The 23145-nt window shown below is 38.0% G+C and overlaps 1 protein-coding gene and 1 non-coding gene across 2 annotated transcripts; one reads left to right on the forward strand and one right to left on the reverse strand.

The window, feature by feature from the left end:
* The first annotated feature begins 16180 nt into the window (after window positions 1-16180).
* LOC110895078 (eukaryotic translation initiation factor 4B2) lies at window positions 16181-21442 on the forward strand. The gene is made up of 3 exons (XM_022142349.2): window positions 16181-17580; window positions 19179-19706; window positions 21088-21442. Exons 1-3 carry the CDS (start codon window positions 16385-16387, stop codon window positions 21110-21112), a joined length of 1749 nt encoding a protein of 582 aa, XP_021998041.1. The 5' UTR covers window positions 16181-16384; the 3' UTR covers window positions 21113-21442.
* A 996-nt stretch (window positions 21443-22438) lies between these two features.
* On the reverse strand, window positions 22439-22511 carry TRNAR-ACG. The gene has a single exon. It is a non-coding gene; the product is annotated as a tRNA-Arg (tRNA).
* Window positions 22512-23145: the final 634 nt, after the last annotated feature.

Raw genomic sequence — 23145 nt, forward strand, 5'->3', positions numbered from 1 at the left:
CTTAGTTAGTTTAATCTAACAAAATTCCTTTTTATTTATTTATTTCACAAAATTTGATAAAAAAAATTTATTTATTTAGTCAATTAAAATGTTAATTAACTATTTAAATATTATAACTATTTGATTTAACCCAACTTTCTGGTAATCTACCGAATTAACGTACGAAGTCCCGATTTTTGTCCGGTTTAGGGTAATCTCTTGATAATACTTGTTTCGAGAGCAAAGATTAGGATATCTTTCCACTGTTTTTACGTGTTTGACATAGTTTAACGTGATTTAACGTGTAATAACATAACATAGTATTAAAACAAGCATATGATCAAAACGATGCACTTTTTCATTATGATCCAAGTCTCGAAATACAATAGAGTAAACTGAGAGTACAAATGACTGAAATTAGAAAGTACAACCCATAAAGCTATAAATAGAAAGATCAAAACGCGGAGCGTTACAGTTTACGCCCTAAGGGAGGCTATTGACGAAATGACGGGAGTGGAGGAAGCATTGGTCGACCGTATCAATCATCTAACGGTGGGACTGGAGGGTTGTCTCCGAGAGGTGAACCTCTTGCACCAGAGGCTAAACCTTCTCGCCTCCCCGCCCTTGGTGCCTATAATAACCCAAAGGGCGTGGAACGTGGTGCCCGAAGTCATCATTCCGGCCGATTGGTACGCCATGCACCCTGAGCCTCCGCAAAGAGTGGTGCAAGGAGTCCCGGTGAATGTTCCCCCTCAGCCACAAGTTGCTGAGGAAAATGAAGCCGCCTTCTTCCTTCCAAGGGAAATAGAAGAATGGCTTTAAACAACATCTAAGGAAGAAAACCATCGGCCGAAAGTCCTACTATATCGGGAAGCTATTCTCGAAATTTTCTTAAAAAGTAGAACCCTTTATGATAACCTCGTGTACCACCTGACCTAGTTAGTTTTTATTTTATTTAGGAATCTTATGTATTTCTCTATGGTTTAAATGGAACAATGGTTTTAAGGATTGGATGGTTCATAACAAATAAAACACACTCATGGTGGTAAAGGATGATAAGGGAAATGAGAAACATGGACCCATGCACAAGAACAAGGCCACACGTCAACAATTTCTCCGTTACAGTAGGTTCAACACGGGCGGTGCCCAGCCAACACGGCCCCGTGCTGAACCCCCTGCAGAAAAACGCCCAGTTCAGGTAACTGGACACGGGCCGTGTTCACTAGACACGCCCCCGTGTCCAGGCTTCTGTTTCTTTTTCTTAATTATCGTTACTGGCACCTGACCACGGGGCCGTGTCCGGTCCCCACGGGGCCGTGTCCGGTCCCCACGGGGCCGTGTCCAGGCTGCCAGTAACATTAATTTTTGCTTTTAAACACCATGTTACACATTTAATCAACCTAAAAATTTATTTTTGGGACACATTGAGGACAATGTGTAATTTAAGTGTGGGGGGGATGCTAAAACCTTGAAATTTTGCAAATCCTAATAACAAGCCTTACACAAAACTCTATTGGAACCGCTAATCACCCAAAAAAAAATTTTTTTTTTTTTACTTGTCTAAAGTTTAAGTTGGGAATTCTAAGATTAATAAGGTTATATTTTTGCAAGTTTACAACCGATAGCGTCGTGATAAAAAGAACTAACATAAGAAAATTATGAAACGGTATGACAAGCTTAGTTAAAATTCGATTATATATACTTGATCACATAGAAAAACCCATTCCCACAAAAAGTGAGTTTTGAGCCTTTATTGATCATACAAATACACATCTTTAGACTAAATGCTCATTTTTCGTTTCTTGTGTGAATAGCCGCTTGGTTCTTACGACTCTAGAACTTGCCACGACAATTCATTCCTGGTCCTTACCAACTTAAACCCAAGTAAGTAAATGATGGAGGCATTAGGACTAACCCTTTTTCTTTCAAAACCATTATTTTCATTTTTCTTTTCACCTACCTAAAAACTCCCCCTAGTTAACCCCTTTGAGCCTAAACCTTTCATTTCTTTACCTTAAAACCCTTTTACCCACCAAAACCCTTTTTATTTTTTACCTTTTATTTTAGTGACAAGCTCGGTTTTCGTGTGACTAAAAAAAAAAAAAAGATGATGAAGTTAGAAATAAACAAACAAAGCTCTTAAAACAAAAAGCTTGTTTGAAGAAATACTTCATTAAGAATAAAAAGTCACTAAAACAAACGGTTTTACGAAAACCGACGCTTTTTACGCTTTTCGCCCTTTTCTACTAACCACTAACCCAACTACCCACCTTTAGCCCAAGCCTTTACCCAAAAAGTCCTCTTGATATTTTACAAAGGTAACAAGTTAAAAAGGGGGAGGACTGATTGCTTGGCAAGCCTATGGTAGGAATAAGTTCCACGCCGCTCTCGAGTGATTCACTAAAAATACACCTTCGGCCGAGTGTGAGTGATTTCTCCCGTGAGGTATGTGACCTTGTATATAAATGGAATTTTAAAAAGGCATGCTATGCCCAAATAAGTAATTTATCCTATGAAACGTTCTAAATAAATCATAACGAATAGGATTGTATATAAATGAAAATAAAACCAAAAAGATCTTGGATTCCCGACACTCTATGACAAGCCAAAACCTTCTCTTCTACCCATTCCATTTGGGAGTGTAAGCCACGTATTAAAGAGTTTTGCTTGAGGACAAGCAAAAATTCAAGTGTGGGGGTATTTGATGTGTGTAAAATGCAACATATAAATTACATCAAATGAGGCATAAAACTAACCCTTTTTAAGTACTAATGTTGGAAAAAGAGTGTTTTTGTCTTTCTTTTGTATTTTCAGGATTAAATGAGCTCAAATTCACAAAAGAAGCAAAAAGACAGCTAAATCTAACATAAATACAAGAAAAGGAACATAAGTGGATTGCCTGACCCCTCAACAGCATCCTCCCAAGCAAAATAGAGAAGGCAGAAGACTGAACACGCCCCGTGCTCAGCCAGCACGGGGCCGTGCCCAAGAAGCAGCAGAAAAAGACAAACCTATAGAAGCTTTTATTGCCCACCACGGGGTCGTGCCCAGTGAACACGGGGGCGTGGCGAAAGTACAGCAGGCGCATTAATTGTAATTGCGAATTACAATTAATGAAGAGAGAGAGTGTCAGACAGGCACGGGGCCGTGTCCAGCGGACACGGGGCCGTGCCCAGCCTTCTGTTCAGCCTATAAATACGAGTGCTTGGCTTCATTGCAACTCATCCCTTGGCACACCACCTCTCTCACACTTCATCCACCACCCACCATCATCACAACACCATCATCCACCACCATCATCCATTGTCCATCATAGAGTGTGTGAGTCGTCTCGGGATCCAAGATTGATCGTAAGAGTTCTTGACAATCAAGGCCATGTTTGCCTACGTCTCTTACATCACTTGGTGAAGTCAAGTGTTTAGTATAATACTTTTTATTTTTAATCTTTTGCACTTTTTATTTGGTTTTGTATTAATGACTTTAATAACTAGTTGCTTATGTTGAAGGTGATCTTTCCTTATCGTTTGTCCATGGTGTCTTGGCATTATTTTACTGTCTATATAAAATAAAAGATTTTCACCATTCATATCTCCACGGTCTATATGGAGGTATGTTGGCTACCTGGTCGGGGGTTAAGGGAACGGTTTGGTAAGGGTCTTGCCCTTGTTCAACGTTTAGAGGTCCTACAAGGGACCTGCGTCAATTTTAGTAGGATCTCCTTCAATGCCCATAGGTATTGGATGGCGGGGATCCAAACTCTTTGACCCCCTCATAAGTTAACTACTATTAATACTATAACCCGGCTATTTAGGACTGTATCCCTGCTGACTCAAACTACTTAGCCGAGGGTAACGTCACCGCCAAAAGCGGGGCCTACCATAATTTGCATTAATAACTTAATTCATTATCTTCCAATAATCCAACCCTTTAGGATTGTATCCTTGCTGACTCAAACTACTGGGTTGAGGGTAACGTCGCCTTCAAAAGAGGGGCCTACTACAATAACTAAGATAATCTCTTAAACAAGTGCAAAAGTGCGAAAATAATCAAAGGTTATACTAATACACGAGTCGGATCCAAGTGATTCATCTTGTCTATCTGTTTTTATTTTCATTTTATTTTCAGCATTTAGTTAGTTTTTATTTTCTTAGTTTAAAAATCTTTTCTAACTTTTTGATTTGATTAGACGTTGAGGATAAACTGGTACAAAAAGCTCTTGTGTCCTTGGATGACCTCGGTATCTTACCAACACTATACTACGTCCACGATGGGTGTACTTGCCCATATGTGTGTTTAGTGTTAGTAAATATCGTGTTTTATAAATTTAAAACTTGGCTAAAAGTGTAAAAAGGGCTTAAATATACATCTAAATCATATACACACTTGCACGCATCAATAGCCTTCTGATGATGTGTGTTACCGGAGTAGTAGGGACGATTAACACAGTTTCTAGCAATGTGCCCCGAAATTCCACAATTAAAACAGGTTTGTCTCTTTGAGAAAAAGACATTCAGTTCTGCTTGTGTTATTCCAGGGAACTGATTTGGTTTCTTCTTTTCCTTTGATGCTGATTGCTTGTGCGTATGTTTGGTCTTGAAAGAACCCTGCTTACAGTTATCAGCACAAGAGCAAGTATCAACAACTTTACCCTTCAGCTTAGGTTCAGTTTGCTTGAGAGACGGGTTTTCCTTTTGAATTTTCTTTTTCCGTGGTCTTCTGTTTTTACGTGATTGTCTTTTCTTTAAAGGAGCAGATTCGATAGACTTTGCTTTGCTTGAAACGCTTTCTTCCGAATCTGATCCTTTGGGATCAAGAGTTAAATCATCTGTTGAATTGACTTCCACAAATTCCTTTTCCTCAGAAACTATGTTCTCAGGAGTTTCTACAGAATTGGCTTCCACAGATATCTCTTCTTCAGTTTCATCAGTTGAATCAACTGTTGAATTGATTTCCGTGGATCCCTTTTCTTCAGGCTCCGAGATCTCATAAGTTTCCTCAGAATTGGTTTCTACGAATTTCTCTTCTTCAGCTTCATCAACCTCTGAGTTTCTGACATCAGCTGATTCTGGTTTCTCAGACGAAGAGCAATCTATGTTTGAAACTGTTTGACTCTCTTCAGGCATTGCACTACTTGGTTCTGAGTGTTTGTCATACCCAAAATTCCTAGAAACGCTACGCTCATCATCTAAAGTACCAGAATCTACCACTTGAATGTCAGGTTCATCAGATGATCCCTGTTCATCAATTTCTTCACTAACACAGTTAAACATATCAACTTTCTTATCTTTATCATGTTTAAAAATTTCTAATGTATCAGTTGATGTTTCAGGCACATTAGAATAGTTACCCGAATCAACAGAACTGGTTTCTGAGTCACTTAAAACAGGTGTTTCAAGTTTATCAGACAAAACATCATATTTCCCTGTTAAAGCATTTTCGTCACAATCATAATCTAAAACCACAACACCTAAATCATCAGTTTTAATCGGAATACCCCGACTCTCAGCATACCAAGACATAACACAGTTCCAAGCGTAATGATTGGGTTTGGTAGCATCAAAATCATCAGCAACATCAGCAACGATTGAATCTGGTTCATCATCCACTGCAGACTGCTCTTCAACTGTCACTGATTCTGCACATGTACTAAAACAATTAATGTTATCTACATAATCAGAATCAGAAATTGACATAATTTCTTGGTGCTCCTCAGTTGACGTTTTTACTTGTTCTGTTTCATTTTCTTTTTCAGATTCGCCACCCGATTCATTTGAGCAATTTTGATCCGCATTTTTAACAAAATTCATTGGTTTTTGAAAATCAGCGATCTGGCATTCTTTGGTTTGAAAGGCTCCCATGGAACATAATCACTCGGTTTACCATAAATCATTGTATCATAATTTTCTTGTTCTTGCTCAGAAGTAGGCATTCTTGAGTAATTATGATTATATGGCAGTGGAACCTGTTTGTAGCCCAAACCCTTACCCTTATTTTCTTTATAAGCAAGTTGCACATCACACAGATTACGAACAGTGTCACTGGAAGTATCAAACTTTTTGATGTTTAACTCGTTTTGTTTATACTTTCCAGTGAGGAGCTCTAGCTCACCCTTCACAGAGTCACATTCAAGAGTTTTAACTGTGAGTCTATGTTTGTAGTCGTGAACCCAACATTGCTGTTGATTCACGTCTCTGTGAAGCTGAGCTATATCCTTCTTAAGTGCGTCAATCTTTTCATAGAGAATTTTATTGTTCTCTCGAAGACTGATGTACTTTGCCATGACACTGTTGTAATCATCCATCATTTTAGAATTGAGTGCCCTAAGTTGTACAACCCTATTCCTGCATGGTTCAGTACACAACAGATAGTTGACAGTGTCGATGAGCAATCTAGGTTTGTCTGGCTGAGTTTGGACTTGGGCTTGGGGTGCTAGTTTGGCCACTTCATCAAGATGAGATCCTGTTGATTGTGGGGCCTTCACATTAGATGATGCAGCAGCCACATGTGAAGGTGAGGAAATCTGAGCGGCGTTGGGATTAGTAGCAAGTGGAGAAGTAGCAACGACCTTCTGACAGTTAAACATAGATGACGATGTGTTTGCGTGATTCTGACTCCTCTGCTTGTCTTCCTGGACATATTCATTGACTAAAGAGATCACATCTTTTGTTTCCATTGTAGAGTGATTGTATGTCCCCATGATAACTGCAACACGATAGTCCCATGTCTTGCTTCATGGCAAACCGTACAGAATCTATGTGGATGAAATTGTAGCTCGACATGGTGTTCCTTTAAACATCATTTCTGACAGAGATGCTCGTTTCACTTCTCATTTTTGGAGAACCATACAATCTGCTATGGGGACCCAACTTAATCTGAGCACAGCTTATCATCCGCAAACGGATGGTCAGTCTGAAAGAACAATCCAGACTCTGGAGGATATGCTTAGAGCTTGTGTGATCGATTTTGGTGGTAGTTGGGATTCACATCTTCCGTTAATTGAATTCTCCTACAAAAACAGTTATCACTCCAGCATCAACATGGCTCCTTTCGAGGCTCTCTATGGTCGAAAATGTCGTTCACCAGTCTGCTGGAATGAGATCGTCGAGGCTCAGCTTACTGGACCTGCCCTCATTTTAGAGACAACAGATAAGGTTAAGAAAGTTCGTGATAACCTTCAGACAGCTAGAAGCCGTCAAAAGAGTTACGCGGACCTAAAACGCAAGCCCTTGGATTTTCAAGTCGGTGATCGTGTATTACTTAAGGTCTCACCTTGGAAAGGTGTGATCAGATTTGGAAAGAAAGGAAAACTTGCACCTAGATACGTTGGACCATTCAAGATCGTCGAAAGAATCGGTAAGGTAGCCTACAGACTTGAGTTACCTCCTGAACTTGGAAATGTTCATCCAACCTTTCACGTGTCCAATCTCAAGAGGTGTTTAGCTGATGAGAACCTCCACATACCGCTTGACGAAATTCGTGTTGATAAAACACTGAAATTTGTTGAGAAACCGGTGGAAATCATGGAACGTGAAGTCAAGTGGCTTAAACGCAAGCGCATTCCTTTGGTCAAGGTTCGCTGGGAATCTAAACATGGACCCGAGTTTACTTGGGAACGTGAAGATCAAATGAAGGCGAAGTATCCGCATCTTTTTCCACGAGTTTCCTCTAAATAAAATTTCGGGACGAAATTTCCACAAGTAGGGGAGACTGTAACATTTGTGCTTGAAATCATTGTGAACAGTTCAGTTATCAATAAAACAAAGTTATTTGATCCCAATGTTTGTTTGGTTATGTTTTACATTTTTCATGTTTTGACTTTTGTTCGATTTTAAACTCTGCATCGCTTTCTAGAGAATTATACGCAAACTGGTGCGTAAACGTACTCAGTTTAATGCGACAAATACTCCGGAACATCAACATATACTTAACATACCTTAAATAACCTTTACATAACTTAGAAATAAGTTTTGAAGGCTTTGGTATGGCAAAAACAAGTTAATTCGCTTACAGGGACTAAACTTGACAAACTGCGAAAGTATGCCAATTTGAGCTGTAACAGACATTCCGGAACATGACCATAAGTTAAACATATCATAAATATCCTCTCCATAGCTTAGAAATAGGCTTTGAGGTGTTCGGTGTGCTAAAATAAACTTTTGGATCATTCAGGGACTAAAAGTGTCAAAAAGTGCATAAGTTTGCACTTTCGCGCATAACTTACGTTCTGAATACATCCGGACATCCATAAATTTATGTAAGCATCATAATATTATGCCTTAGTGTTTGGCATGAGAAAAATCCATTCGTCGCGTCATTTGGATCGTTTTTCGCGCTTATGCGCATTCCGTCGTAATTAAGCGAACATCGCGATCGTACGACCAAACGAACCAACATCCGGCATATTTTTGAGCATGTTTCATGTCCACAATGTTTAAGAATCATTTTAGGGCCTTAAAGATGGCTTAACAGGCTTTAAACATGTCGGAAATGGCCTTAAACCACAACAGAGACCTAAACTGTCATTTCTGAAAGTTGTTTACTGATCAGGACATTCAGGCGGCCCGCGTAAGCCCAGGGTGACCCTTTACGCGGCCCGCGACAACCCTTCAGATCAGCAAAGTTCGTTTTTCCAACTGCTAGCAGCCTTTCAGCCCTCCAAAGGGCAATGCCTCTTGCATATCTCTGGGGTTGGGGTCACATTATGATACCACAACTTTGCGACACTTGTACGAACGAGATTCGAGCACGTAAATCGATAAACGATCCTAACGGTCTTGCATATCCTATAAATACCCCCCCCCCATTCTTGTTTAAAACCCACAAATCTGATCAAAGAGCTCTAAGTTGATGCCATTGCTTCATACCTGAGCTCCTGGATCAAGATTAGCTTTCGGGGACCCTTCGTAAGTGTTCTTTCGTTCTTTTATCGCTTTTCGAGTCCGAAAGTCAAGCTTTGTTTGACTTTCTGCATTGACCAGTTTATGGTCAATGCGAAGTTCGTTTGAACTTCATAACGTGAGCGTGATCACGATGGTTATAGTCCATAGTGACTATACCTACTGATTACCATGTTATCTAGGCTCAGTGACGAGTCGTAGTTTCGGCCAAAATGCGCATTCTTGCGTATTTTGTAACCAAACTACTCATAGGTATCAAAACCATTTGTTTTGATACCAAACCTGTTTTCTAAACTTAGTTAAGCATGTTCTAACATGCTTAGCTCGTCACTTTTAGTATAGTGCTTATATAAGGTCGTAAGGTAAGCGATCTAATCGCTTATACTTTTGAACCCGACCATTTGGTCGATCATTAGGGTCCGACCAAACGCATTGGGTAACCATAGTTGTATAGGGAATAACCTTCCGAGGTTATACCTTATGGTCACGACGTTAGGCGTTCCAAACGCGTTTTACGCGAACGACGTTAGGCGTTCCAAACGCGTTTTCACATGTGTTTTTAGGAGCTTTTGCGTAGGACGATGATCATGACACTAGGGCGGACCTATGCTTAGAGACATAAAAATGAAGATAGACTTAGATTAACTATGTTATGTACTCTTGGTTTTCATGTTTAAGACAATGTTACACTCTTGTCGATAAATAAAACGTAACTTTGTATGCCATGATTGTGAAACAATTAATTCTGTTACAACACTCCCAGACGTTTTCGCCACGTTTGATTGCTCCACGTGGTCGGGGTGTGACAGAGGAGACGGTGGCCGGAGGTGATGACGAAGGCGGAGGTGGGGTCGCCGGAAATGAAGAAGATGAACGGAAATGTGTTAGAGTGGTGATCGGGGATGATGAAGGTAGATGAAAATGGTGACGAAGATGATGATGAATAGTGATCGGAGAGGAATCGGAGATGGAGAGGTTGGTGAATGATGGTGGGTTAATGACAGGAGAATGAGGACGATAAGGGATGATGATTGGAGATTCGAGGTGACCAAAGATGTGAACGGAGGTATAGATGGCCGTTAACAGGAGTAATGATGATGAATGGCGTTGGTCGGAGTTGAATGGAAACAAGTTAACGGGAAATGGTTGCAGGTTGAAGGTTGAGTGGAGGACTGGAGGCGGTCGCCGGAGAAGATGAATGAAAGACGGAGATAATGGACGGGCTGTGGTGGTTGTCGGACGTGATGATGGAGGTCCGTGCGATGGTCGGAGAGGACGGTGGTGACTGACGATGTTCGGTGTACAGAGTTGATGTTCGGTTGACGACGGAGTGATGACGAAGGGTGTCGAAGATCGGAGATGGATGACGGCGAAGACAGACGGTGATGTGCAGGAAGAATGATGAACAATGGATAGAATGAATGTTGAAGATGAAACTGTGAAGATGGTGTTTCGGATGATTTCGGATGAATTTGTAGTTGATCTCGGATGATATTTTATGATCTCGGATGGATATGATGATGAAACGATGATGTAGTGATGAATTATGGATGATGTCGGGTCAAATTATTGTTGATTGCGGATGATTGCGGATGAATATCTTGATGATGATGTCAGATAATGTACGGCTGATGATGATCATGGATAGAACAATGTTGATTTCGGATGAAAGTTGTATGATCTCGGATGAAAGAAGATGTGTCTCGACTGTTATCCGAAATGACTTCAGAAATATGTGATGATGATAATCCGTTGCAATTTTTGAAATAAAAATGACGTTAGTTGACGTTGATGATAGTAGATGATCTCTGATGATGATGATGTAACGGATGAAGTCAAATGAATGTTGTACGATGATTGATGAAATGATGATGTTTCTGATGTTTTAATAATGAAGCAAAGATGATGTCGGATGATGATATTTTGAAGATTTGAAGATTTTTAACACTTTCTAACCAGATTAAAAAGCAAAATATGTGATTTTTTGAAGAATGCGATGAACACGAAGAAGATCTTTAACCAAAAAATGCAGAATTTCTTGAAAAAATGATATCTAAATGGCTCTAATACCAATTGTAAGTCCCGAAAATCCGGATCAAACAACGATATCAAACAATCACCAAGGATGGGCGGAATCCAAACTTGATGATGATCAAGAAATCAATAACACGATGATGAAGATTCGAAGATTCAAATGATTATAGATTCAATGCTTAAACTTGCATACAAATCTTGTTTGTCTAATACAAGTTTCTAAAACATGGAACCAACCCTTTCCCTTAATTATCATCTACTATTTATAGTAAGGGGTTTCCCCCAAAACCCTAGGCCCATAATTCCCCCAAAGCCCACTCTAATACCCACCACCTTCTAGAAGCTTGGTCCATTTAGCCAATCCTACTAATCCATAAACCTATTGGGCCTAACAACTTTTATGCATATATACTTTTTGTACTTTAAATTCCAATCCGAATCCTCCGTTAACATTCCGATTACTCATACACCTTCATTTACCCCATGTAGGGTGACCTCGGTGTTTCCAACTTCCAATTCTCCAACTCTTCACGGGATTACCAAAGGAACGCTTTGCAAAACTGTGAGTACACTTGAACGCCCTTTTTACGCTTTACACTTTTTAGGTGCAATATGTTTAACTTATCAAATACATGCAATCACACTTATACTTTATGCAAACACAAACAATCCATCATAAATGCTTAAATATGTGATACTTGATTTGTATTCTTGGAACACTCTTATGTGATTCGCTTGTCATTAACTTAGTATGAGCCTCCTCTTAACATGTATAGCGCTATAGGAGTAACGCACCGCCCATAGTCTCGTGGTCATGTTAAGTCTTTAATTCATGCGGTAATCAGAGGATTGACTTGTTAAATTGCATACCATGATACATTAATCTCGTTAACTATTTTTGCCATGTGGATTCGTTTAAACCGTTTTTATATACTTATGCTATTATTAATCTTGTGTACTCGTCAATACCTTGTGTGTTGAACTATACTGTTAAACATGTTGCAGGTTGATGATGTTGATTTTGATGAAATCTAGTAGGGAAGACTTATAAACACATTTAGAAATACTAGATTTTGTTGTTGCATCGTTGTTAAATTTTGGTTGTACTTTATCTTTTCAATGTTGTACTTTGATTTCCTACGATGTAGCTTGACAATTATTGTTATGAAATGAATTTGGTTTGAATTAAATATTGTCACAATAGTGTTATGAAGTCTCGAGTAATCTCGTTCGTCTCACTCCGATGTTTCCGCCATCAGTTGGGGTGTGACAACTTTACATACTTTAACTTTTAATTCCCGAATCGAATCCGTTAAACAAAACCGCAACTCACACACCTTCGTTTCCCTTTAGGGTAACTTCAGTGTTCCAAGCTCAAGAACTCGTCCGACTCACTTTCGTGGAAACTCTACGCAAAGCGTGAATATACATGACCTTTTTCCATTTTCACACTTTTTGGTGCAATATATATACCGTATTAAAACTCACACAAACACACATACACAATTACATTATTTATACAAACGAATCCATCAATGCATGCTTTATACATTTATACTCTAGAAATACATGCATGCTAGAAGCCATTATTGCACTATTCTTTGTCATTAACTTCGTACAAGCCTCTCTTAACATGTATAGAGTAGCACACCGCCCTTGTTGGGTCTATGTTAAGAAATCATACAAAGAGGGTCTTGTGTTTGCGACAACAAGATTACGTTAGTGGAATCTTTGGGTTGACACGTATGTAATGCATACTAGTTCATGTTATGTTATGCCGTAGTATACGTTTTTGCCATGTGGATCTCGTTAAAATTCTCTTTATACATATGCTAGTACACTAAACTTGTATGCTCACCAATGCTTTTGTATTGACATATTACTTTAATATATATTGCAGGAGCATGATATTGATACATTGAAAAAGAAATTTAGTAGGAAGGACTAGAAACGCCCTTATTTAAATTGATGTTTTGTTGTTTAAGTTGTATTGTGTTAACTGTTGTTTCCTTTAAAACGATGTATTATCCTTAGCATGAAATGAAAAATTGTTATTTTAAATACTTGTCAATTAGTCGTCATGAAGTCTATTGCAATCTTGTTTTCGTTTCACTCTGATGTTTTCTCCATCGGTTGGGGCGTGACAGAAAAGTTGGCAAGAAAGCCTCCAGAAAGTCATCTTATGCCAAAGGCCCAAAATTAATAGTGCAACATGTAGAGCTTCTTACTTGCTATCATTTACATCTAAAGCCTCCAAAACACAATGTACTATTTTAGGGCATGTGTATAATGAAGTTTGGATGATAAGACGGTCAGGATACGAGTGTTAGGTGTGTTCATGGAGTCTCCAAAGGTTTTTTTTATCAACTTAAGGAAAAACGTAAGTCTTACACCTTGAGAGATGGATGGTTGCTTTAAGATGCATGGAAATGAATTTAGAAACTTGTATAAAACATGTATGAGACTATAAATCACCAGACATGATAAAATGTATGATCGAAACATAAAATCTAAAACATTTTATTGCTTGAACATTAAACAAAATTACATGGAATATGAATACAGAACAGGTTACAAAAACGAGTCGGGTTCTAGGATTCGTTTTTTTACAGATGCTACAAAAATGGATGTTATTGATCCAAATCGACAACCGCAGGAACTTGATTATTCAATTTTGACACTCAAGAACTGAATGTGTCATCGGGTGTAAACCACATGGAAGGAAATTGTAGTTTACTCATCCCTTTTTTCATGAGTGCATCCTTCGCAGCTCTGCTCCTATCCTCATTACTCGCAACCTCGCTAACTGCAACCGACATGAATAGCGATTAAGGGATATATTAGGATGTAACTAGAGGTAATCAATTGCCACCAATGGGTTCTTTATACCATATCAAAAACCCCGACTTATTAGTTCGGTTTGGGCTTCAAAACGTTGAACCGACCTTGACTATAGTACTACTTACTAGGATAAAAGGTCAAATTTTTTTTTTTTATTTTATCGGGTTGCATTATTATTTTCTTTCAATTTTGTGTGTTGGATTGAAATACATTTTATTTTATTTGTTTATGACTAATGGTGTACATGTCTTTCAATCCTTCCAGTAGATTAATGTGGCACTTGGTGACATAAGAATTGATTGATTTATTTATTTTTTACAATGCATTTGTTTTGTATAATCGTTAAGTTTACTGGAAGTTTCAATGAGGCTCAATCCTTAGCAGTAGATCAATATTCTTTATGTTAGGATTTATGTGTAAAACCGTAAAGGCTAAATATGTTCCAACTCAACAATGGTCGTTGAAGGACTTAATTAATTTTTGATTTTTGTCACTTCACTAGTTCACTTGAAGTGTCATTATGTTATAAGGCATGTATGCAACTTACTTTGAAAACAAGCTACACCATATATTCAATAATTTAACGGTGTCATAAATAAGATACTTTTGTCGACAACCCATTTTAAGATTAGATTCTTGTACACCTACTAATTACAACCTAACATTAATTTTACAGTTTTACTGATACAAATTCCTTCATCCACAAATGTCATGACTTCTTATTTTAGAATCGTAGTTAGATCATTAACATTTAACATATTATACTAACTAAAATAAAATGAGGTTTAAGTGTTTAATTATTATACTTTTGGCATTTCATTTAAAAACACCATCATTTGAACATAAAGTTATGTTGTTGACATTTTCGGATGTAATAACTTTTTTTTATGATTACATTAACATGTAATTATATAAAACATGCTACAGGTAATCATACATGACGTTATCAATTGTATAAGATTGCTTTTTAATTATTTGTAAGTTAATTGTAATGTAATTATTCTAGAAAAAATATTTTTTATTTCTCTTTTATGTTAATGAGGCGTCAAGAAGATCGATATGAGCCAAGGCTTGGGGTTCGAGTTTACTAGCCAACTTATCTTGGCATTAAATATATCTATTAATTTATGTTGATGAGGCGTCAAAAGTCGATATGAGCCAAACTTAACTGGGGGTTGAGTTTAAAACTGTACTAGCCAACTCATTTCGGTGTAAAATATTACATTGAACTAAAACTTGAGCTCGAGCTTAGGTCTTGTTTGCAACTCGACTAGCTTTTTTGGTTCGACAAGCCAACATTTGTTTGAAAATAAAACAATAACATATATGCACTCAGTAGCAACTAAAGAATTTTGATCAAAGCAATCAAAATATCAACCATCAAAGCAACCAAAGATGATCAAAAACAATTGGAGAGTAAACAGCCATAAAGCTGAATGCTTATTTGGTGACAAACAAGACTCATGTATGAAACAATTGGTCTGCTCGAATTTCCTAGTGAAGAACACAAAGATAGCGTCAGTAAAAACAAGAACTAAAATTAGCACTCAAATGAGGTGAGAAAAATGAAATAAATAATCAAGATGGTGGATGGTTGAGCTTTTTATCAGTATGAATTTTTCTTATATTTCTTGAGTGAGTGAGTATAAGAGGTAAGGTAATTGATATCAACTCAAACTCGTCTACGAGCTAGTTCGACGCAAGCTATATAAGTTGTGACGAATTTCTGACAATTATATTTTCAACTGATTTTGAGAGGTTATTTTAAGCTATATGTTTGAAATGGCATGAGCCATAAACATTTTTGGATTAGCTAAGATTCTTTATCCATGAAAATTTAATATTTTTTTTAATTATAGAAGACTTTTAGATAGGATGAGTATTTTGTACCGAACTCATATCCTCTCATTTTTTTTATTCACTTTTTATATTTTTTGGTATTGATACTTTCGGTTCAATATGATATAATATTTTGGGTTAATTTACTATCGAGTATCCGTACTATTTTGATACCATACCTTACCATCCACTTTTGCTACTGGTACCCATTTTTTCAGTTTTTGAAGATCAGTACTTTCGATTTGATACAAGTACGGTACCGGACTCATCCCTAGAAGCTAACTTTTTAAATAAGTACATAACTTAATACTGAAGGACGTGAAACGTAATTCACCCAAAACAACCCCTGTTAGCTGTTTTCACACACTAATCTCTGCACCCACGTCTAACAAATAAAATACTGCCACGTCAACAATATCACCTACTTCACATCCCCACTCTCACACAACCAATCAGAAACCATCCAATAACCATCCAATAACCATCCAACGGTCCGTGCATTTCACGCTCCACTCACACGCGTCACCACCAAACCCCCCCTCTTTCTCTCTCATCTCACACTTTCTCTCTCTAAAAACTCCGAAAACCGCACATTAGCGACAGTTGTTGAAGATTATTCGTTTCACACCATCGCTACCACCACCAACCACCACACATCTCCGCCGTACGCCGGATTTATCGTCCTGTTCACGGCACAAAACCTAGCACCACTACGTTACAAATCAGTTATTACACATCGTTCGGTTTGAGATCTGTTACAGATCTGTTGTTGTTACAGATTTTACAGATCTAAAATGTCAAAAGCATGGGGGAAGATCGGCGACTGGGCGGCGGAAGCCGAGCGAGCCGAAGCCGAAGAAGCCGCTGCCGCGGCTGCCGCCGCGGCAGCTCCACCGCAGAGTTTTCCGAGCTTGAAAGAGTCGGTTATCTCCAAAAAAGGTAAGAAGAAGACGAAAATGACCTTACAGGAGTTCACGATGGCCGGAGGTGTTGCCGGAGGTATCTCCGGTGGCGGTTCTCGCCGTGAGCTGGCGTTCGAGCACAACAGATTGACTCCTGAAGAGATGATGCAGCTTCCGACCGGTCCGAAAGAGCGTTCTGCGGAGGAGATGCAGTACGGAAGGATCGGCGGTGGTTTCTCGTCCTACGGAGGTGGCCGTAGCGGCGGAGGACCTAGGGGTAGAGATAGAGACGCGGATGGTGACGGTTCATGGGGAAATAACCGGAGATCTTACGGTGGATTTGATGATGAACGTAGAACTCCGGTTTCTCGTAACTCGGAGTATGATAATTATCAACCGTCTAGGGCAGATGAGGTGGATAATTGGGCAATGACGAAGAAAACGCCGTCGTTTGATAGTAGTTCTAGACCTAACCGTTACAGTTCTAGTTCTAGTTCTCTCGGTGGCGTTAGCACCGGAGGAGGAGGAGGATTTTCTAGGGCTGATGAGATTGATAACTGGGCAGTAAACAAGAAGCCTGTAGCTGTAGCACCACCACCTGTTAGATCTTCTAATTTTGGTTCCGGTTTTCGTGATTCCGGTGGCCCGGAACAGGACCGTTGGAGTAGGGGAGTGAGCCAGGAACGGGCACCAGGGGTAACAGAACGACGTCGTTTGGTGTTAGATCCGCCTAAGGGTGATACTGGTCCGGTCGAGAACGTTACTAGGGGTAATAAACCAAATCCGTTTGGGAGTGCTAGGCCGAGAGAGGAGATATTGGCGGAAAAAGGTTTGGATTGGAAGAAAGCGGATTTGGAGCTTGAAGCTAAGAGAATGAGTAGTCGTCCCACTAGCTCTCATTCTAACAGTCGGCCGGGAAGTGCGCAGTCTGGTAGTTCGGTTGAGGTTTCAGGTGCATTGCAGGGAGAGAAACCGAGGGCTAAGGTGAATCCGTTTGGTGATGCTAAGCCTAGAGAGGTTTTGCTGCAAGAGAAAGGTTTGGATTATAGGAAGATTGATTTAGAGTTGGAGCGGAGGCGGCTTGGCAGGTGATGATCCTATTATATTTTACTTTTTGCTAATTAGTTTGATTGAATAAATTAATAGTGTGAATTTGGTATCCATTGATGCACTAGAAACTATAAGTCAATACCTAGCATATGAATTTAGCATTGTTGGGGTCTGAAGATATATTAATTGAACTGAATTCTGAAGACTTATCATTATCTAGCTTGTTATTGTGTCACGAAATGCTTTGGTGGAACCCTTATAGACTAGTTTTTTTTCATTGTAAATTACTGGACTACTGGATTGCATCTTAATCCATACCCTGATTTTGACTCAAATCTAGACATGATTCAAATACAATACTAGTTGGGATGAGAAACATTTATAGACTAAAATGCTCACTTATATGCTCTGAGTTTAATAACCAAATAGTTGAATTGTTGATAATCCTGTTTTGGCTGGTGTACGTTGTGTTGTTGGCCTGTTTGGATATTTTGCTTATGTTTAATATTCAGCAAAAATGGATTATTGATGTAGTTAGTTCTTTAGAAGTATCTCTAGAGTTTATGTCAGTGTTATGCTTTGTTTGTTCTTTATCTTGTCTGGCAAGATGGTCCAGTTTTACTATGCTTGAGTGTGCATCTACAGGTGCAGTTTTTTTGATGCAGTATTGGGAAATTCAAGAATGTTGTTTGGGGAAATAGTTGATTTGCTGATACTGTGATGTACTTAGATGACTGATTGATAGGGTAAAATCTATGTATGTTATGCAAGTTAAGTTGAGTGTATTAACAGTTATTGGGAAGGATAATAATGTTTTATCGAGCATGGTAGTTAATTTAGTTTAGTTTTTGCTTGTGTAGTCTATTTCAGCTCTAAATACGAGGATCTTGATCAAAGCTTTATCCGAAAAAGTTTTCATTGAACAAAGTTTTTCGTTTTAGGTGGATTTTGCTTGCATAGGTGATGCTCATGAATTTGATATGGCACCCATTGTCTAGTTGTTAACTTGTTATAACTTGTATGAAAACTCTGAATTCTGATTCTTGGTTATCTTACACTCAGTTTTTTCTGTTTCATTCCTAACATCAATTTTTATCTTTTCTTTTTTCTGTGGATTGATAAATTTCAAGGTTGAGGGGCTTGATTAGAGCTCCTAATAATACTTATAATTTAAACTGTGTTTGGACACATGCTTTCAGTTTAAATTAAAATGTTGCTTTATATTAAGAAACTATTTTTTCTTGGACTATACTGGAGTTTTGGATCACTAGTGAACCATGTTTCTTTTCAGCAGAACTGAACAATAGTATTTAGGTAACTTGTGTATTTATCCCCTTTATTATCCTTTAAACCTATATGGTTTGATATAGTTGGTGTACTTCAGAAGTAAAAGAGTGTTTCTAATTGGTCTCGGTTTAATGATAGAATCTTTACTACAAATATATCCATAAAAGAAGTCTTGTGTATATTTAACTCACTCATTGCAGTTTGATATTATTTGATTATACTGTAAAATATAATGGGAGATTTGTCTTTTATTTAGTTGACATTTCTCTCTTTTCTTGATCTTCCTATGAAACTTTTATGTGGATGGTTAAATCTGTTTTTGATATCCGAAGGGTTATTACATTTTCAGGCCCGACACAGAGGAAGAAAAGAATCTAAAGGAAGAAATACATAACCTCAAAATGGGTTTTGAGAAAGAATCTACCGAAAATCAAACCAATTTACATAATACAATACTTGAGAAAGAAAGGGAACTGGAACAATTAAGCCGGGATCTTGATGATAAACTTCGGTTCAGTCAAAAAACCATTGAAAGGCCCGGTTCTGGTGCAGGAAGAGTGGGCTCGGGCTTCCAAGAAAGACCAGGTTCTGGGTCAGGAAGAGTGGGCTCGGGTTTCCAAGAAAGACCAGGTTCTGGGTCAGGAAGAGTGGGCTCGGGTTTCCAAGAAAGACCAGGTTCTGGGTCAGGAAGAGCGGGCTTGGGCTTTCAAGAAAGATCACTTTCTCAATCGGGCTCGTTTGATGAGTCCAGAAGTGTTGACTTTTCAGAGAGGCCCCGGTCCCGTGGTGATTTTGGGATGAGACGCGGTGATGACAGAAGAGGATATGGTGGTGGAGCTGATAATAGAGGATTTTTGGGCAACAGAGACGTTGGCAGGTATGCATTCTCATTAAACTTTAATACTTTATATTTTGGTAGCAACTGATATTTAATGTTTTGAATGTCTGGCCATATGCTCTTTTGGACTATTTTAGACTTCTACAATTTTTGAGCTTCTTATATTTTTGAAATTAGGAAAATAAACCATCTTGTTCTAGAAAATACTTAATTTGTTAAGTCTTTCTTTAATCAAACCATGTAGCATACAATATATTTTTTACAAACAATACAACATACTTGCATCTTGTAATATCGATAGTCGACAGCAGGTTACATGCCAGGTATTATTGAATAGTTAAAAATATGCTGATATGGCCATCATGTCCATGTAAGCAATAAATTGATCAATGTCAAACTATGATTGTGGGTTTTTTTGTACTTTTCATTATAATGTGTGTGTCCTGTGTGCTCTTGTGTGTTTTTTACTTCTTGGTGTTCAAGAACCATTAAACCAACTATGAGTACGTTTGATTTTGTGTTCTTGACTACTTGGTGTTCAAAAACAAACATATCAATCATTAATAGTAATACATTTGAGTTTGTTTATTTGTTTTTTTTTTTTTGGCATAAAATGGCAAGATACCACGAATCAAATCTTAATTCTAGTAACCAACTCTAAAATAGCAACAAACCTAACTTTTCTTTGAAGCAAAATTAGCAACGGTTCACCTGTCAGTTTGTACCATTTCTACTAGGGGTGAGCTTGGTACCGTACCGGTACCAAAAGTACGGATCCCGAAAATCGCTAAAAATGGGTAGTGGTACCGAAAGTGCTTGGTACGGTATGGTACTGTTACTAGTACGGTATTCAAAGTTATGAAGTGGGTAAAGTACCGAGCCGAACCGAAAAAGGCCAACTTTGGGTACCGAAATTCATTGGTACGGTTCGGTACCCTTTTTTTCGGCACCCACTACTGATTGCTCACCCCTAATTTCTGCTGTCTTTCTCTATGGTTATATTTTTACTTCCAGTTAAGTACAAATACTCATTATTGCTACTAAAAAAACTTAAAGCTAAAAAAGAAATTTCACAGAAAAAGACATTAACAAATTGCTTTTTCAGCAGAAAAACTAAAATCATGAATTCGTGATGCTATTTTAGAGAATTTTCGTAGTTGGTTGCTAGAATCATGAATCGAGGCATGATAACTTTTGGAAAAAAATATATATATCAACCTTGGAGGGGTGGCACAATGGTACACCCTCAGAGTCCTCTATTAGAGGTGTTAGGTTCGAACCCCATTTTTGAGTTTTTGGGTAATTGGTTCTTATGGATTAGAGAAAACCTTGATCTTCAAAGCAAATCAAAAGTGGATGTCTAAGTATAGAGATGAATGGTAGAGGTTGTGATATTACTGGTTGTATGTTTTGTTTGCAGGTCAGACTCAAGGGATAGATGGTGAGAGTGAATGAATGTGGGGTGTTTGGCAAGTAGAAGAGAAGAAAATAATAATACAATGGTGTTTTTGTCAAGTAGAAAAGAAGCAAATTTTCCAACTTTGAAGAGCTTCTCTGATTTGGTTAAAAAGGACTGAGTTTATTATCTTATTATTGTTACCCAAACACACTTAGTTTTGATTGTAAATCTAGAATGGGATAACTGGATTTTAACTGTTTGTTTATTCATCTACCTTACTTTTGGGATTGGTTTGTATGAACATGATCAACAACTGCCAGTGGAAAGCAACCTAGTAGTTGTTTCTATCTAATCAAATTCATCTATTTTTATGCCATTTTAATAGTCTTTATGTTTGTTAATTCTTATGTTGTATCATAGTTACTTGATGCTGGAATTTGTTTCACGAAACATAGATTTAATGATGTTTGGAATTTGTTTCACGAAACATATGGTTATGGAAGGAATACTTTGTTTTTTTAAATTTATTTATACTACAAGCATTTGGGTTTTGCACACATTTGGCATGTTTTAGGGTTGGGGTATAACATCCTCTCGTATCAGCCAGGTATGTCATCTCAACTTATAAAGCATTAAAAAACCCAATTTCAAGTAGTTAAACTCAATTATACCATAATTAGATTGCTGTTCAATAAATACCCATAATTAGATTCATATTTTCTTTTGAACCCTCAAATTTTATTAAGACGACATACTAGCAGCCAGAACACAAACATACAATCAAGACGTGAAATTACACCACTGACTCCACCTTAACGTTTTAAAAGATGACCCATTTTTAATGCACATAAAACTCTAGGCTTAATGTCTTCAATCACCTTTTAACCTGTGATTTCTTTGCTCGAGAAAACTGTCTCATTTCTCGCTTTCCAAATGCACCAAGACGCTGTCATAATAATCCCTTGAAGCACTTTTCTCTTTCTTCTTGTTTGGATGACAGCTCTTGTGAAAGTTTAGAAGGTCCAAAATCGAAAAAGCATATATAGGGGCACATTACCCCAATTTGAGATTGCTTGCCAAACATACGCCGCTAACGAACATGATAAAAGTAGATGCGAGGTTGATTCAGAATCATAATTACAAATACCACGAGATTTTCTTTTGTCGGGATACACGATCCAAGTTTGCTCTCCGTGTAAAAATGTGTAGTTAGAAATTAAAGTAGACAGTATTTGCTATTTAAAAGACATCACCTGAAAAGTGCTATAAAGATAAAGGACAAAACTTGTAATTTTTCCCTTATAACTAAAGACCAAAAGATCAAAACTTAACAGTTGATATCCAAAATCAGTATTTATAAAATTACAAAAAACGACTCTGCTGGGGATCGAACCCAGAATCTCTGGTTTCGTAGACCAGCGCCTTATCCATTGGGCCACAGAGTCGGTTTTGTTTAATTGAACCGATTAAACATTGTTATCTGTTGATTTTGGGATCAGTGACTGGTGAGCCATGTTGATTTCTAGTTGTGGGATTGTGGTCATGGGAATAGGGTACACATTGATAACGACCTTAATATTAAAATAGAATAAAACTATTAAAACATGTTAAAATTAGTTATTCCAGATATGAAGAAAACCATAATGCTAGTCACCAACTATGAAAAACAAAAATATAAGTACATGTATAAATAGTATATGTGCAATTGTGCATAATCACCTACACAGTTTTATTATTTAGCGTTTCAACGTTCTTCGCTATCCACAATAATATATTTAAGTGTGATATTGGATGTGGTGCCGGATAAAGTGGACTATGAACTCAAACGAACTGGCCGATTAAGCATTGTTTGGTTTAATTAATATAATGTAAATAAAAAAAAACCCCAACGGCATTATAGCCGTTTAAACTCAATTCCAACGGTCAAAAAAGGACACAAACCATTCGGTGACTCTTCCCCGACTTTATTGGTTTACCAACAAAATTGGGGTTGGTAGCGGTGTTACCATGCGGTGAGCGGTCACCGCCAGCCTTCCCGCTAAACACCCGTTACACCCCAAGAAAAAAATACTAGGTATG

This window comes from Helianthus annuus, chromosome 12, assembly GCF_002127325.2.
Source record: "Helianthus annuus cultivar XRQ/B chromosome 12, HanXRQr2.0-SUNRISE, whole genome shotgun sequence".
In the NCBI taxonomy this organism is placed as follows: domain Eukaryota; kingdom Viridiplantae; phylum Streptophyta; class Magnoliopsida; order Asterales; family Asteraceae; genus Helianthus; species Helianthus annuus.